Below are 18321 nucleotides of genomic sequence, written 5' to 3'. Positions count from 1 at the left end.
GTCCGCGGGGTCTTAAAAAGTATTAAAAGTTGATCAATCAATTTAGCGAAAATTAAGGCTATTAAAAAGTATTAAAGGGCATTTTCCAAGGTGTTACATTTTGTAGCTTGTTTTCAATACGTATATAAAGGTCCGTTTACGCCGGTTGTTAAACAACATCGTTATGGGGAAATGCAAGTCTGCGTCCAAATGGTTGGAAGATAAGGAGGAAGGACAATCAATACTGTATATAGTCAATGTGAGGTGAAGTGTGTCGCCAAGGTAACCGGTTAAAACTCAAAGTGGCGATGAGGTCTTAACATGTTTGGAAAGGGTCTTAAAAAAGGTCTTAAAAGGTCTGACTTCAGGATTCCTGCATATACCCTGGTTGTACAAATCAGTGCCTGACTTTGAACTGCTGTGCCCTAATGAGTAAAGCATTATTGTTTTGTCACTGACGCTGATAGGTCTCCTACAGATTACACAAGCTAAAGCTCGGTCCTTTATCATTCCCTGAGGAAACAGCTCTTGCTTTTGTCTCTGTGTTAATAATAGCCATAAAGAATGATCGTTCCAAAGTGTTAAAACGCTCCTTATAAACATAGGTTTGTTTTCGTTGTGTTTATTATTCATCTCGTCCAATTACAATTCTAAAGGGGGAGTGTGTTTGTTTTTTTTTGTCAGGCGCTGAGGGAATAGAAGATTAAAAGGCAATGAAGAAACATCTGTGTCTCTGCTTTACCACAAATCTGCATCTCATTCCTACCGCTGGCATCCAGATAGACAGCGTCTACAATGCAGGACAGAGAAGTCAAACACCAAGGCGCATAGGGCTAGCGAAGAGAGGGAAGGGTTACCATAGAAACACATACCTCACATGGGTTTATGGGCTGCATCCTATCACATGCTATCAATTACCATAAATCTTGTGGCAGGGAGGGCGGTGGTTAAGGTGCCTCGGCAGTGAATGACAATGTGTTGATCTCCACACATCTGCAGAGATGCATCCAGGCTCTTTAAATGGCATCAGATTTGGCTTGTGACAATAGAAGGATGGAGAGTGCCTCTAATGCGTTTCCTCCCAAGCGCCTGTGTGCAAACAGATATTGAAAATCGGGAAGAAAAACAGCGAGCTAACTGCCTTCCCCGTATATCCACTGATGAATGATTGCACAATCAAAACGTATTGGAAAGCATAATGCGCCACGCGGCTATACATTTATGCCTGATAATCTTTGACTGGGTGTCATCATGCTTAATCCACTCAGCTGCCATACAGCTGTCTGCACATACAAAGCCGGCAGTGAGAATTGTGTCAGAGCACAGCGGTACATCAGTGCAATTTCCACAAATGGCATCTTTTTCCCAAGCTCCCCTGCTCTCGACCTCTGGAGCAGAGCGACGCGCTGAGAGCATTATCCGATGTGTTGGAGCAGCTCCGTCAGCACGACCCCGGTGGGCGGTGCAGATATCGAGTGACCTTTTCTGCGCGGCTCCCTAATATTAACGCAATCTCCGCGCCTTATTACCATGGGAACATTTCACAGAGTATTAGACTTAATAAATGACTTTTTTCCATCTCTTTTCCTCCATCTTCCTCCTGCTCCCCTCGTCTTCCTTTGCTCCTGAGCCGATAACCCGACCTCCCCGGGGGCCCAGCCTCCATAATCGCGTCAGTTCACGGCCCTCTTATTCCAGCAGAATTGTTTAATTGGTATGTGTTCTACATAACTGTTGGAGTATTAGACTCACAAATGAAGGTTAGAACCTCAGTGCTTGTAATCGACTGAAAGAAATTGATTTGTGCTCAGCTGCCCTTCTGGGACGAGACGTTATGGTTCTCTGAAGAAATGAAGCTTTTATAATTGTGTGTTCTCCACCTCACCCCCCCCCCCCCTCTCTCATCCCCTCTCCTCTCCCTCTTTTTCTCATTTCCTCCCTGCTAACTGCTTTGTTGACATTCATCAGAAGGCAAGACGCAAGGTGTCTGGTCTTCCATGTTGCAGAGTGCTTTGCATAAGTTACTTTACTTTAACAGCGAATATCTATGAAAACAAATGTAATTATAGCTTCCATAGTCTGTCAATGGGAATCTGATTGCATTATTGTGTGATCATGTAAAAGACGTCCTATTAACCAAACCTGACCGACGGGCATAAATTGGCTTATGATTGATTTTCTTGGATTTAAGGCTTTGCATCAAAAGCTGAATGTGAGTGATTTACAGAGGCACAGCTTTGTAGAGCTCCTTTCCATCGTACAGTAACCTACAATTAAAAGGCGTAACGTTCTTTATTCCTCAATTATACAGAACTAGTGTTTTTTTACATGTTATAAGCTTGTAAACTGCTCCATAATTGTATGTCATCAGCATGGAGACGTATACAGGGTTAGGAAACAACAATGTATATTTGGTGGAAGCAGGATTTTCCTCTTTGATAAAGCTTATTCTTAAGGCTGGCTCTGGCTAACCTTGAACCAACGCATACTAGACCTGCTGCCATAGGCTTGGACTGTCGGGGCTCTTCTACCTTTTATCTAACACCTTTCATCTTTCTCTTTACCTGTATGTGGTCATGTATTCTCTGTGTGAATGCTACTACCTCAGCATCCTTCCTACAGTATGTCTTTCACAGCGCAAGTTGTGGTCCTGTCTGACACCCAGTTTATTATTTTTTGACGACACATGGAAGAGTGTTGACATCCATTTTTCATAAGATACCTTTACAATATGATGATTTCTTCTTTTGGGACTGTCAATTATAATTTTGTACACGCACACAATCAATCAATCAATCAATGTTTATTTATATAGCCCAATATCACAAATGTTACATTTGTCTCAGTGGTCTTCACAGTGTGTACAGAATATCAGTATGACAATACGACACCCTCTGTCCTTAGACCCTCTGTCCTTAGACCCTCTGTCCTTAGACCCTCTGTCCTTAGACCCTCTGTCCTTAGACCCTCACATCGTACAAGGAAACACTTCCGGAGAAAACCCACAGTTTAAAGGGAACATGGGAGAAACCTCAGGGAGAGCAACAGAGGAGGGATCCCTCTCCCAGGACGGACAGACGTGCAATAGATGCCGTGTGTAAATTGAAAAGATAATACATTTGCAACATAGGTAGTCCAAATGTTTGGAAATGCATGTGTGTATAATAGGAAGGTGAAACCATGAGGATATCCATCCAGGACCTATGATCCAGGACCACAGCCACGACTCAAGATCCAGGGCTCGCGATCCAGGACACAGGACTGCAGGATCATCCATGACTCCGGATCCCGGCGTATATAGACACCAAAAAGAAAGACATTTGGGGAAGCTGTGTTAATCGGAACATGAGAGCACACAGGTATAGACAGAGAGAAGGAAGAAGTAAGATGTCCCCCGACAAACTAAGCCTATATCAGCAAAACTAGGGGCTGAACATATGAACAACATATATGTTACGTCTGTCCGCGAGGTTTCTTTGGTATTATTTTCCTGTCTGCTGCGAGGGTCCTATGGACTGTGGGTGTTGTATGCTTTACACATCGAAAAGCCCCCTAAAACAACGGTATAATGTGTGATATTGGGTCAAATAAATAAAATGTGATTGATTGAATAACACAAGCTTAGCATAAGTACTAATTCCACCTGCCATGAGGAAATCGACGTGATTCTCCACAGTCGGTCTTGCAGCACTGTGTTGCCGCCGCTGTCTAATGCCTGACAACTCCCTCTGACTTCGGTGACCGTAGATTATTTACGCTGCTTTCCAGGTGGGCAGGCTCAGATGCGCTCCGTGCTCTACGCAAAATCACATTTCACGCTTGCACTAATGTCACCCAGTGAGTGGAGTGGAGTCAGGACTGGCAGGTGGTGTTTACAAATGAGAACACCCCGAACTGCAAGCCACCCTGACACCAGATGCTGATTTGATTACAGGGTGGCGTGTTTGGGAGTGTATGAATATATGGAGCAGGCGAGGTGTTACATTCAAAGTTGATTAAGTGAAACAGATGAGTGTTGCATTCATTAATTTATATTTTGTGGAAATAGAGGTGTTATGGAGTGGTTTCAGGCAGGCACCGGGTTCACGCTCTGTGGTTATATGTGCAAGGTGAAGCCATGTTTTCTTCTTAAGGCACATCCTTTCATGTGAGGTTGCTCTTTTTTTGTGTTTGAGGTGTGATTGCACATTCGCTTTGGGTGCTATCTGTTTGTTTGGTGATAAGTTGAGCAGAAAATAAGCACGTTCAGTACTTTGAAGTATCTGTCTGCCCCTCAGTGTCTTACAGTATAACAAAGACAGTTTCTCGAGCTGCGGCATCGTGTTTAGAGATGCAGCTCTTTGAAATGATTTAGCACTTTAGGAAAACTTTTCAACACAGTCAAAAACAGATTGAAGTGAAGCACATTACTGGCTTGTAACTCTCTCCAAATCTCACAGATGTATTATATGATGCATAAGAGTATGTTTTTGTCATACTACTTCTACACAAATATAATCTACATACTGCAAAAGACATACCTCTTAAAACAATAGAACATTTGAGTCGATACAGACTTTAAACAAGTGTGATCATCTGCCGCTGCAATGAGATAATTAGACTAGGGTTTCTCGAAATAAAGATACGATATCTTAAACCAAGCTTCATCCTCTTACACAAGCAGCTCTTGCTTATTCCATTCGTCTCAAAACAAGTTCAGCTGTGACTATAGGGTGGTGAGTCTGAGCAAGATCAGGGGCCTCATTTATAAAGCCTTGCGTAGGATTCACGTGGGAAGGTTGCTTACAGTACGTAGGACAAAGCAAATAAATATACGTACAGACATTTTCCGATTCATAAAAGACTGCTTTTGACTGACTGCATGAAGGAGATCGCAGGAAATGACGACAGAACAGCTAAAAAAGACGTCTCACGCCGAGTCAGATGTGGGTTCTTTTGGGGAGGTCGAGATAAATCATATTGTTTGGTGGATGCAGTTTGAGCCAGAGTAGCAGCATGGAGGTCGGATCGTCTCCAACATAAATAAATAAGTGGTCCGAAAAAGGTTAATGACAAAAAGAATACACATAGCCAAACCTTCCTCAGGCAGTGTGTTTGCACCGGGGACAGGAGACCCCCCCTTGATGAGAGACTGTAAGAAATGATCGGGGAATCCCTCCGGTGTGGAGTCATGACGACTGGATCTGAATTATGTTTTTGTATTTGGTGGTTTGTGTCCCAGCTGTCGATCAGCAACTATATATCCATAATCCACCATGAAGGAAATACAACCAATGTGTTGTGTTATATTAGCTGTACAATTGACCACATGGTGTTCTTAGTTTCCATACCTCCTGTGTTTTACGAGCGACTTATCAAGTCTTGAAGAACGGCATAAAACACGATTAAACATGATAGTATATAAAACCATGCTCGTATCTACACAACCTATAGAAATGCAAAACGGCGTCAGTTTAAAGTATTCTGTCCGTCTCTACCGCATAATTTATGAGAAAACATTTCTTAACAAGAGAACATCATCGAGGGGTGATCAATAACATTTCCATATTTACACTGAACAAAAATATAAACGCAACACTTTTGTTTTTGCTCCCATTTTTCATGAGATGAACTCAACGATCTAAAACATTTTCTATAAACACAAAATAACCATTTCTCTCAAATATTGTTCACAAATCTGAAAAAATCTGTGATAGTGAGCACTCGATTCACAACATTACCCTACCCCTACCCCTACCCCTCACACCAGATACTGACTGGTTTTCAGACCCCCCCCAATAAAGCCAAACTGCACGTTTCAGAGTGGCCTTTTATTGTGGCCAGCCTAAGGCACACCTGTGCAATAATCATGCTGTCTAATCAGCATCTTGATATGCCACACCTGTGAGGTGGGATGGATTATCTCGGCAAAGGAGAAGTGCTCACTATCACAGATTCTTTCAGATTTGTTAACAATATTTGAGAGAAATGGTTATTTTGTGTAAATAGAAAATGTTTTAGATCTTTGAGTTCATCTCATGAAAAATGGGAGCAAAAACAAAAGTGTTGCGTTTATATTTTTGTTCAGTGTATTTATTTCTCCAAGTTATGTTTTTGTGTGCGGAGTCTCAAACAGGCGTTTGTTAAATCATTTTAAGATTGGCTTTAATTCTTCATATGTGATAAATGAGAGGTAACATTTTATTCATGGTATTATTTCCACATATTTCTCTCCATTCTTCCTTCTGCCAACGGTGTCGCAGTTTCTCGTCCCTCCCGTTGTTGCGTACGGATGGGTCAGAGTGTGCGTGGAGGACCGCACATTTTCCCGCCAAGTTTGTTTTTTATAAATCGCAAACATTGAACATTACATTGAAAAGAAAGTTTGGGGCTCTCTGCTGGAACTGCTACCCCCGCGACCCGACCAAGGATAAGCGGGAGAAGATGGATGGATGGATGGATGGCAAACATTGCGTAGAAACTGGTGTACGCCATCTTTTGAGCGTACGCCCCGTTTATAAATGAGGCCCCTGGAGTTGTGTCAGTTTAGGAACCCCAGCCTTAGCAACCTAGAAGACACACGACTCATAATGACCCTGTGAAGTATAAACTGAAATGTTTATACGCTTTAAATGTTTAAAGCGTATAAAACAAACAAGACTTTGCTCACAGGTGGCATAATTGTTGCAGTTATTTCCAGCATGTGGCGTTAATGAGACTGAATGTACAGGTGTGAGTGCTGGCAGCTTTGTGATGATTAACACACACAGAGATAGAGGGACAAACCTATGAAATCAAGGCTGTATAGCTTTCTGATTAAAGACGTTTGAAGACGTGTTGAGACAGAACTGCAGTCGATATTCATAAGTGATGAGTGGCTAAATGATGAATGTATAGAATTCATATCAAATGAAATGTCACTTATTCTTTGACAAGTTGTTTCATGCTATTAAAATAAGTTTTTTTTTCTCCCTCACAACTAAGGACGCTCCAGTCTATACGTTAAGATCCTTCAATGTTCCCTTGGTGTAATTGCCAGCAGATTGCAGATTGGGCTTTGGCAGCCTGTAGCGGCAGTACCACTCAAACATAACCTCCTAATCAACTCTGTGCGGTTTAACAGTGCATCCTCAGCATTAGTATTCCAGAGCCGGATCCCTCTTAGATCCAGGCTAGGATTATCCAAGCTCTTAACATCTTAGCTAAGCTGGTTAACACCTGTTTTTATTGACATCTGAACACCATCCGCGGCGCCTCATCTTCAGCGGTTTTAAAAGCTCTTCTCTTGCTCTCTTCAGAAGGCGAGTCCCTCGTCTTCATCAAGGCTGCAGCCCACATATATAACTGCCTTTCCCACCACAAGTACTGGTAGCAGGTCAGCAGCTTTACCGTGGAGATTAGGAGTTCATTTACATTCCCACAAACTGCAGCCCTGTTTGTAATATGGCTGCATAGTCAAAAATACTTTTACGCGGATATAAATCATTTGATAAGAGCTGGGCTTAGTGCTGTTTTCTTGCCAAGTCCAAGTCTAGACATGAGCTACAACGTCAAGAATCCCATACTATACTGTACATTCTTGCTCAAAGTTTCAGAGTAATTTTCCAAGGCAAAAGGAAAACAGGCTCCTTCTGTGTGTTTATTAGGCCTAATGTATCCACTGAGGCCCACGTTTGCCCCAGTGTAACTGATGTAATATTCTATAAAACCCATTTAGGCTGTTGATACAGCCTGGGGGATTCTGGTGAGCCGAGGCTGGGTAGACTCGGAGAAATTCTCAGAATCCTTTTTCAAAAAGTCTTGCCAGTGTCAGCGGGGGAATCTTTGAAGAATGTCCCAGGATTTGTCTAAATCATGCAGTATGGATCCTCTTAGGCATTTCTGGCATTAGAGCTGAGCCCTATCAATGATTCCATTAACCTAAATTCCCAACCAGGCTTCACAACATGACCATATTAACCCCTCGGATTTCACCAAGCTCTTGATCCCTCGCTATTCAGAAAGACAGGAACGAATGGTATCACACATTTGTCTGGTTTCCTGCCCCAGACGGGGACTTATCTGTAATATGACCCCATGTTTATCTTTGGCCCTAATGTGTCCACATGTTTTCGGGGCTATTTTTGCCTACCAGTAACAGAAGCGGAAAGCCAAAGGCAGCAGTGATGTGAGATGATTCGGTGGACAAGGACAGAATCCAAATCCACTGCTTTCTTACCTTTCCTCCATGATCAATACAAATTCCAGCGCTGGAACGAGTGAAGAAGAGAGAGAAACCGCTGTCTGCCTTCATTAGGACAGAGGGAGGGTGAGCAGGAGAGCGTCTGACAAGCCAGCAACGCCTCATTGTCCCTGATCTCAAGTTTCATACATTTCCACGGCTCTCGTTAAAGGACGTGTCGCTGCTGTCACCAGGCGCTAACTCGTTATCTACTCAACGCCGTAAAACGCTGTAATTAACATTCAACAACTGTAGCCGATCCAGCATTCTTCCTCTCCAGCCACTAATTGCCACACTATTGTGCTTGCTCGTAAGTGGGCCTTGTGTGTGTGCACTCTTCATTTTGATTTTAAATGGAGGTGAAAGGCAGTTTTCTGAGCTTTTAGGTTTCGCTTTGCTGGCAGGAGTCATAAGTGTAGGCATCAGTCAAAGACTTCTCTAAATAGTATGTTTCGGAATATTTTACTACCATCTGGACATTTAAATGATCTCTATACAAAAGATGGTAAATGAAAGCTGTGTCGCCGGATGCTTTTAGTAGACTCCTCATGGGAAACGCAACCTGTATTTTCACCATGGAACAGCGTGTTGGAGTCCCATTTGTCTAAATCTCAATTACTGTAATTACAAATTTCAAGTCAATGCCTGCCTGTTGTGAGGACACCAAGTGTACTATTATTTAAGGAGGAACCATTCTCCTCTCAGCCATGCATGAGTGCCCCATATCCTCCATTGCATCGACCTCCATCTGGGAATATATAGCTGTCACTGTGATATGCACTTACAACGCACAAAATGAGAGCTTACTACTTTCCTGGTTTCCTGCCGATACCCAGCGGTGTCAACTCCGTTTTAGTAGGAAATGTTTTTGTTTACCCCTCAGCTGCTCCTGTCTGACCTTACCAGAGCAGCAGCCATCACAACAAGGCCTTATGAATAATTAGTCTGGGTCAACTGATACTCTCCGGCTCTGTCATCCACTCCACGGTCGCCGGCCAAAAGCCAATGAACTGTGTGCAATTCTGCTCAATTGAATCAGTTGATGCAGCTCTTGTTATGTGGAGGTAAATGGCTAGATGTAAGTTGATACAGGGGGCCTACCCTTGAGGCGGAGAGCAGAACAGGAGAAGGGCCGTCGGATTGGCCGATGTCACCAGGATCTCGTCTGGAGTTCGTCTACGGTGGTCCGTCACAGATATGCAATCACCTGGCGCTTCATCTGTATGCTGCTAGCCCGGCATCTCATTCTCCGGGGGATTAGAGCGAATGCCAGTGTTAGGTTTCCCAGAGCCAAGGCGGCCCCAGGAGGACAAACAAAACCAAATGGTTGCATAGTGTTTCTTGTCCCGGTTTCATGTTCGGGTCAGAGGAGATGTGGTGCAGGTGTCAGGGGATTCAAGTGTGTATCTAAGCGCTTTATTGTCAGACACATGATGTACAAGTCTATTGTGTCGCGGGTTCGTTCTCTCTTTGTGGCTTTAGATGCAGTCCTGGCACCAGAACAGCTTTCATCAACCCTAACACGTTGGTGACTTTTAAGGCCATAAGATATAACTTGCAAAGTTGTTATTCTCATTAAAGCATTTAGTGACCCCCTCATGCCCTCTGCGGAAGCATCTGCCTTCATTATTTTTCCTCGTCTCATTCATCAAGTGGTATATGTGCGACTAACCGGATGTGTTTGTTTCACAGGACTCAGCTTCAGTTTGGGTTGTGGCGTAACCCCATATATAGATAACCTGCTCTTGTAGCAACTCACTGCGCCCTTTGTGGTTCTACATACTTGCACAATAGGAACATAGGTTGCGGTTTTTCTCACATTTTCACAACGGCTCACCACCACCGAAACTGCTGGAGCTGCAGAGTTTGAGTTATCACTGTCTCTCCTTCTTCCTGTTAGATTTCTATCGAAATTGACATTGTGTCAAAAAAGATGAAATACTCAGCAGAAAGATCGAGACAGTGAAAGAACTTGGTTAGGCCTGGTTATGTTTCACCAGATAATGGTCATTATTAGTGGCTTGCCTTGCAGTGAAAGCTCCATGCCTTTGTTCATTAGATCCTCAAACTCGGGTCACTCTACTTCGGTTGTTTTGCAGTGTAATATCCTCAGTATTGATGTCAGCTGATGTGTGATGAAGACACAACATGCTTTTAACTAAAGTGCTAAATGATGTGCTTAAATCATTAACATGCTTATCTTGCGTCTAATTGGACATGCCGCATGCAAAGACTTTGTGTAGTCTTCACAGTTTGATTGGACATAGATATGGACGGAAAGGATCTGTGACTGTGGTGAATTTTAAAGATGCAGAAATGTGCTTTGATGAACACCATGGACAAAGCAGAATGTGTTCTCCTCAGGGCTTTGCAGAGGAGAAGATGGAGAGCAGAAATAAAGGAAAGTGTCATCATATGGCTTTTTTTTATGAAATTGGTAACGATAAATTCAATTTTAATTTGGGCTAATGCGAGGAACACTATCAGTCATTGACCAAGGGTGTCTTATGACTGACTTGATGTAGCTCGCTCAACAGTCTTGTGCTTTTACTCTGCAGTTACAGTTCAGACCAAGAGCAGACACAGAGTCATTTTAAAAGTTCCTGCTCTCTTAGTTCATGAACTTCAGCGCCCCACCTTCTTCCTTCCCTTCAGCTCCTGGCAGCACGACTCTCTCCGTCTCCCAGAGAGCGTCAAGCCAGTCTCCTGCTTCTGTTTACAGGCCATTCAATCACTCTAAGTACTAGTGGCAGACTGATTTTCTTGGAAACACATTTGTCACAATCCCCCCCTGGCTCCTTACATGTAAAGTATTTATCATAGGAAAATGCAGAAATATCTGACTCGCCTATTTTACTAGCCTTGTCTCAGAGCTGGGCATGGTAAAAGATTGTAATATATGCGCGGCCGTTAATGTTGAACATAAAAATATCTCAGAATACTGTGAGATTTACACTCTGTCATGGGGAAGTGGTTACTTTTATAACACCATCGCACCGGAGATAAAATCTCACAGCTTACAAGTAGTCTTCCGGTAAAAATGGGTCATTCGTTCTTACTTGTTTTCTACTTGTCAGTGACACACACAGAAAACAGTTGTTTACTTTAAGCTACAAACCAGATGATAAAAGTGGCTGCTGTGGCAATTAGTTGTTTTAGCCTGCTTAGCATATGTAGCTGCTGGAAACACTGCAGTGGGCCCCTTCCTGTCACATAGTGTGTGTGTGTGTGTGTGTGTGTGTGTGTGTGTGTGTGTGTGTGTGTGTGTGTGTGTGTGTGTGTGTGTGTGTGTGTGTGTGTGTGTGTGTGTGTGTGTGTGTGTGTGTGTGTGTGTGTGTGTGTGTGTGTGTGTGTGTGTGTGTGTGTGTGTGTGTGTGTGTGTGTGTGTGTGTGTGTGTGGTCTAGCATTACTATACTTGTGGGGACCTAAATCTGTTTACATAGTCACGTGTGGGGACTCGCCTCCCTTATGAAGACAAATTGGAGGTCCCCATAAGGGGAATCATTCATTTTAGGGTGAAGACTTGGTTAGGTTTAGGGTAAGGGTAAGGTTAAGGGTAAGGGTAAGGTTAAGGGTAAGGGTAAGGGTTAGGGTTAGGCATGTGTTGGTTATGGTTAAGGTTAGGATAAGTCTCCATGAAATGCATGTAAGTCAATGTAATGTCCCCTGAAGTGATGTATACATGGTATGTGTGTGTGTGTGTGTGTGTGTGTGTGTGTGTGTGTGTGTGTGTGTGTGTGTGTGTGTGTGTGTGTGTGTGTGTGTGTGTGTGTGTGTGTGTGACCTCAAACGTGGCTCATGCTAAAAGCTAGTTTTCTGCCAGTTTTTCTGCAAGGCTATGACAAAAATGAGCTGAGCCGTGTGGTGGCTTGTAGCACCTCATATAGCATTAGCAGGGCGCACTTAAGATTGATGATGGTTGTCTAGCATGAGGTCTTGTTCACAATGTCAAAGGTCACAGGTCACATTCATAAACTGACATACATGCAGCCGTGTTGACACGAGTGTGTACATGCCCCATGCTATGTTGGTTATTGTAAGGGCATACGTAGGACTGTAAATGTACATCTACAGGAACATGGATATTGACTGTGATTTGAGTCATGTGTTGAAATCAATTGTAATATTATAGTTGTATTGTAATTCTACTAGTATTTCTACTTTAAAAATCTCCTTTGATGCATCTGTATAATTGCTAGTGACTATGTCATGTTTAAAGTGTGAGTTGATTTGTTAACCTGCCAAGAGACTACAGGGATGTATGTCTTTTGTATGCATAATAACACAGTACATGTCACCATTGTTCCTCAAGAGCTAGAAAGTCAGTCGCGGAACTCTTAGAGGTCTCTCAAAAGGTCAACTTGTGATATGGTCCCAAGACTGATGGTCTTTAATTATATCTGCTCATCTCTATCAGGCCTTGCTCTTTGTCTGCCTCCCTCTGACCCGTCTATTTACTCAGAACAACCCATACCTCTGTGATGAAGAGTTCATCAGCCATGTTTAAACTGCAGAGAGAATTAACTCGGCTAAAGACTTAATGCTCATGCACAGTCACCCCGTGCTCTTGTTTGCCGTTTCCAGGCCGCACATCGACACGCAGCGATGTGCAGCCTCCCCCCTCCTGCTTGTTCTCGGTCTCTCCGGGCTCCCCAGGCCTCCTCCTCCTCCTCCTCCTTTCGCGTCCTCATTTCGCCTGAATTAATTGAGTTCTCATTTTTGTGTGAAAGCTCACAGGAGGGCTGTGTGAGGAGGGAGAGAACAGTGATAGAAAGAGAGAAAGAGACGGAGTGAGATCAGTGGCATGAGCCTGAGGGGGCATCGCTCTCCCAGAGGAAGGCACTGGTTTCCTGGGGGACGTCGAGGCCGCTCTGCAGTGGCTTACATCTTTATCCTCTCAACAGTCAGCACTTCAGGGAAGACGCAGGCTGGTGGTCAGGGTCAGGCAGATGATGGAACATACCACCTCATTTAAGCTATTGGTGTCTTCAGGAGTAATGTCATGATCCTAGTCTTTGGTTTGTCTTTTTGAAAGGTGTTCTCCATGGATGTGTAAAGAGAACTGGATACAGCGTCTGAGACAGGGCGAAGTGAAGTCCTTTGAAAGTTGCTCAGAGTAGCATGAAGCCAAAATGATCTTGCAAAAGTACCCGAATCTGGGCACTTACGCTTACTCTAAGCACCGCCTCCAATCCACAGCGTCACAGTCGCTCTCGGCTCAGTCGAATGAATGCAGAGGTAAAATAACTCTAGGTTCAGTTATTAGCACATTTAACACAATGATTTAAATAAGGGCTATGAAAACATACTGGGAAGTTGACTCATCCCCAAAACAATATCTGCTGATTTGCCCAATGTAAGTCAATGGGGAAAAAGTATGTTTGGGTCCAATGACGTCACGGACAGACACGGTGGTTGTAGTACCACCGTTTGGCCACTATGACAATTTACTTCAACGTCCGGCACACTTCATGGGGGTTTGTTTTCTCTCCTTGTGCCATGTCTGTTTTTACTTCCTGTCCATGTGTGTTTTCACACTTGTTTTGATAAACTGTGCTAGCCTTGTTAGTTTCACCTGTTTCCCATTAGCCCTGTTACTGCTTGACCTCACTTTATCCCCTCATTAGCTCTGCTTGTATTTCTGTATTATTTTGCCTTGCCCTGTATTACCCTGTATTATTATTGTAGTCTGGATTACCTGAAACTGTCACATAGTGGAGCAGGTTGGACCCAAATGCAGGACATAGGAAGACTAATATTACAGACATGACACAGGGGCAGAAAACCTTTCAAAGTAAAACAGGAAACAGATAAACTTAGAAAATAGGATCATGACGGTTAAAGAGTGGAAACACTGAAAATGTGTCTTCAAACATGAAAGTAGTGGTGAATTATCACAAAAGACAAGTAGGTCACTTACAGATAAACACTCATTTAACTTAAGTGAAAGTAGATTTTGGAAAGTACCCTGCTTAGATACAGAGCTTTCATTGTGTAGCATGAGGTGTGACATGTGATGCTTTCACTAACCAAATGCTAACCAAAGTGTTAAATACGTGACCCGAGGACAAAGTAGTGTTATTATTGCTATGGAAACTTAGATAGCGTGAGTGAGCCCACAGACGCTACCTTGGTCTGAACCCTTTCAATTATGAACCATTACAACTTCTCCCGTTGCAATATTTATGCACGGTCATATCACCCCTTCAGATGTCTTAGGTTGCTGTAAGTTGAGATAAACACTTGCTGAGTTGTAACAGCCAATCGTCCGCCTCTATTCCTCAATGTCACTGCCTTAGCACTCAATAATTCAAAGCTTGGCGGTAATGAGCTCCCCGTAGGCCCCGTCCCCCAGGAGCCTCCCCACTGTGCCTCCACTGTAATGTAGTTATATCTCATGTCAGCTTTCAAATCAATTACATTTCTATCTGATGGCTATGTAATTGCGCCTGATTGAGTTTTTGGCACGCCAGCCAAGTGTGCAGTTCCCAAACTGGAGCCAGTCAAAACAGGAAGCTGCATCCAATGAAACTGTATGTCATCCTGATTGAGGCCGCTTGCATGATAAGCACAACTGTAATTATGATAATAATAACAATAGCATTGTGTGTTTTCTCAGCTTTGTTGTTCTTTCCTCCCTTGTTCTCCAGATGATATGTTTGCACCCCAAGGACAACATACATCATTTGCTTTATTCAAGATAGAAACGGCTGATGTCATTGTTTGTAGCACGTGCAATTTAGTAGATTAATTGGAAACCATAATGCTTTTGTGTATTTTAAGTGTCTGGAATTTCAGTTATTTCTAGTGAAGCACACTTTGTTACTGCGGGACTTTGATGTCACATATAATGTGCCACTACCAGCAGAAGTCATTCTGCTTTGGCGCGATGCATACAAATAACTATAGCTCAGTTAGCTAGTTAAGCTAACCTCTTACCTATAGCTCCAAACTGACATTTGCAGTCAGGGCAGCATTGTTGTATGTTTCAGATCTTTCAGAGTTGTATTTACACTACAGTACATCGGCTGGATTGAGAGAGAGGTATACGGCCACACAGATGGATGTATGGATGTCAGGTTGGAAGAGCGAATGGATAGCCGAATGCTCACACGACTGGATGGACCGATGGAAATACGGATGGATAGATGGATCATGGAACGCATGCCTGCACGGACATAAGGAATACTCTAATGGAGAGGTATTGAGATAGATGAGGGGGAGGATGCTGTGGTTAGGTGCATCAGCAACTAAATAGTGATGAATTGTGGCTGCTGTCAGCAGCACTAAGTATAACAGACATTGTAAAGCAGCCTGGCTCATCCATAATCAACAGACACAGATTGTCTTCATGCCAAAAGAGAACTTCTTTGGAAATAAAGCACTGAAGGCGTCCAATCTGTCTTTCTATCCTCACTTCATCATCCCTTTTATTTTTATATCACCTCACTCTTGGTGTTCTTGCCCTTTAAATCTCTTCTCTTGTACTATTTTCTCCTCATTCCTCTTCTTAAGGTCTTGTCTCTCTCTCTCTCTCTCTCTCTCTCTCTCTCTCTCTCTCTCTCTCTCTCTCTCTCTCTCTCTCTCTCTCTCTCTCTCTCTCTCTCTCTCTCTCTCTCTCTCTCCGACACTGTCTTTGTGTTAACAGCCTTCAATTTTTCTGCTGGAGAGCCACTGGGTGCACATCTACAATCTCGCCTTTCATTTCATGGCTTCTGGAAATGGATGTTTTACTGCCTTCATTAAGGCATGCAGCAGTCAGCACCGTGTTTTCCCTCTGAAGTTTAGCTCCATGAACCTCGCCATTAGAGGACATTATGGCCCCAGATTTCAGGGCACAGTGGAACACTGTATAATTTGATTAGTGTTATTAATCAAGTGGAATACCGCTTCTTTCACCCCCATCTCCCTCCACCCCTCCTCCTCCTTTTTTGCCATTTCAATCCTGCTTTCAAAGCTTTCAGACATTCTCATCCCTCTTCCTTCTCCCCTTATCCGCGCACCTCTCTATTGCCTGCCGTTTACAACACAAACGCAGTGAAAGTGACAAAAGGCTGCACGCCTTTCCTTTTAAAAACAATGATTTACCACTTGTTTTTTTCACCCGTTTCACAACCCGCCCCCCTTTTCCAACACAAGCCCCCCTCTCCTGGCCCCGGACATAAATCAATTGAGATGAAAGTTCCATAATTGTGCTTGCTGGGAGGGATTTGAGCAAAATTGCGCTATGAATTTTTTAAAGGGAATTTTTACTAGCTGTTCAGCGAGACTTGGGAGGCGAAGGAAGGTGAGGCCATAAGGATTTATGGGCCTGGATTCTTCATTACTGAAGTAATTTTCCTGCAAATGATAGTGCCGGACCCTGGAGGGGGAGCACTGCCCGCCTGGGAGAGTACAACCTGCTTAATCTCTCGTGGAGAGAGAGCAGCTCACAGCACTAATATCATCTGTAAGGGACTGAGGCTCCATTTGTTCACATCTAAACTGCAGCAAGTGTATTTGTGATTCATAGTAATTGATTGCCCGGTTCGTTCCAGGAGTTTCCATACGAGTTGATTTCATTACGAAGGATAGTGTTGTTCGAAACCACTTTGTTCCGGGGTCGCTTTTATAATGCAATGTTTGTACTATATATGAACATTTTGTCTGACATTTTAAGTGTTCTGTATGATTTGTTGAGTTGTAAAGGTTGCTGCTGTAATTGTGCAATGCAGTTTACATGGTGTGTTATTAGGTAAAGGTGGAGGGGAGGAAGAACAAAGAGGACACAAATGATTACCTAATCGTTTTTCTGTTTCCATCATCTAATTTGTCTGTTTTGTCTCGTGCTGCTTTACTAAGCTATTGTTTTTCAGCAAGGCTCTCCATCTTTCCTCCCTTCTCATTTGAACCTTCCTCGGTCCAATATGGCTGACATTCTGTCTCCATCTCTTTAGGTGCAGCCAGCAGCAGTGGCCCTCCTCAAGGTTAGTGCGTCCACGATGCCAGGTCTCATTCTTTATCCTGCCTGCCGTCCATTCAATTTTACAGCTCAGTAGCTTGAGAAGCAGAAGGGGCAAATCTGCAGCAAGAAGGAGAAAGAGGGAGAGGGGAGGAGGAGGAAGGGAGAAACAAAATGACGGTGCACCCTGTCGCAGATGGAAGTGGATCTCTTTCCAGGCACACTAACAACTCAAGACAATTAGTCACTTCTCACTAGGCCAGACGTGAGACTCACTTGACGGCCAAAAAAATATAGAAAGTAGAAGAGTCACTAGCATGTCTAAGCACTGCAGTTTCAGGAAATACTCAGTGGAGAAACTTAAGGGATAACATGGCTCTGCTGGACCGGCTCCTTGGAGTCGTTTGTGCAACAGGAAGCTAATGCACCGACCTATTATTATTATTATTATCATTTCCAGGTGTATATCAGTATGTAGTGTCTCTACTTTAAAGAGTCCTCTCCTGCTGATGTTCAGGTGTATATCAGTATGTAGTGTCTCTACTTTAAAGAGCCCTCTCCTGCTGATGTTCAGGTGTATATCAGTATGTAGTGTATCTACTTTAAAGAGTCCTCTCCTGCTGATGTTCAGGTGTATATCAGTATGTAGTATCTCTACTTTAAGAGTCCTCTCCTGCTGATGTTCAGGTGTATATCAGTATGTAGTGGCTCTACTTTAAAGAGTCCTCTCCTGCTGATGTTCAGGTGTATATCAGTATGTAGTGTCTCTACTTTAAAGAGTCCTCTCCTGCTGATGTTCAGGTGTATATCAGTATGTAGTGTCTCTACTTTAAAGAGTCCTCTCCTGCTGATGTTCAGGTGTATATCAGTATGTAGTATCTCTACTTTAAAGAGTCCTCTCCTGCTGATGTTCAGGTGTATATCAGTATGTAGTATCTCTACTTTAAAGAGTCCTCTCCTGCTGATGTTCAGGTGTATATCAGTATGTAGTGTCTCTACTTTAAAGAGTCCTCTCCTGCTGATGTTCAGGTGTATATCAGTATGTAGTGTCTCTACTTTAAAGAGTGCTCTCCTGCTGATGTTCAGGTGTATATCAGTATGTAGTGTCTCTACTTTAAAGAGTCCTCTCCTGCTGATGTTCAGGTGTATATCAGTTTGTAGTGTCTCTACTTTAAAGAGTCCTCTCCTGCTGATGTTCAG

The 18321-nt window shown here is 43.3% G+C and overlaps 1 protein-coding gene across 1 annotated transcript in view; it reads left to right on the top strand.

Annotated features, from left to right (window-relative positions):
• The window catches only part of LOC117553419 (fibrosin-1-like protein), a 391517-nt gene that overhangs the window by 280278 nt on the left and 92918 nt on the right, over positions 1 to 18321 (top strand). Inside the window, exon 5 of the mRNA XM_034227323.1 lies at positions 17117 to 17146. Within this exon, the coding sequence (XP_034083214.1) occupies positions 17117 to 17146 (30 nt within the window). The remainder of the gene's footprint in view (positions 1 to 17116; positions 17147 to 18321) is intronic.

This window comes from Gymnodraco acuticeps, unplaced genomic scaffold (genome assembly GCF_902827175.1).
Source record: "Gymnodraco acuticeps unplaced genomic scaffold, fGymAcu1.1, whole genome shotgun sequence".
In the NCBI taxonomy this organism is placed as follows: domain Eukaryota; kingdom Metazoa; phylum Chordata; class Actinopteri; order Perciformes; family Bathydraconidae; genus Gymnodraco; species Gymnodraco acuticeps.
The sequence above is the reverse complement of the archived record's forward strand: the minus strand, read 5'-3'. Positions and strand labels throughout refer to the sequence as shown.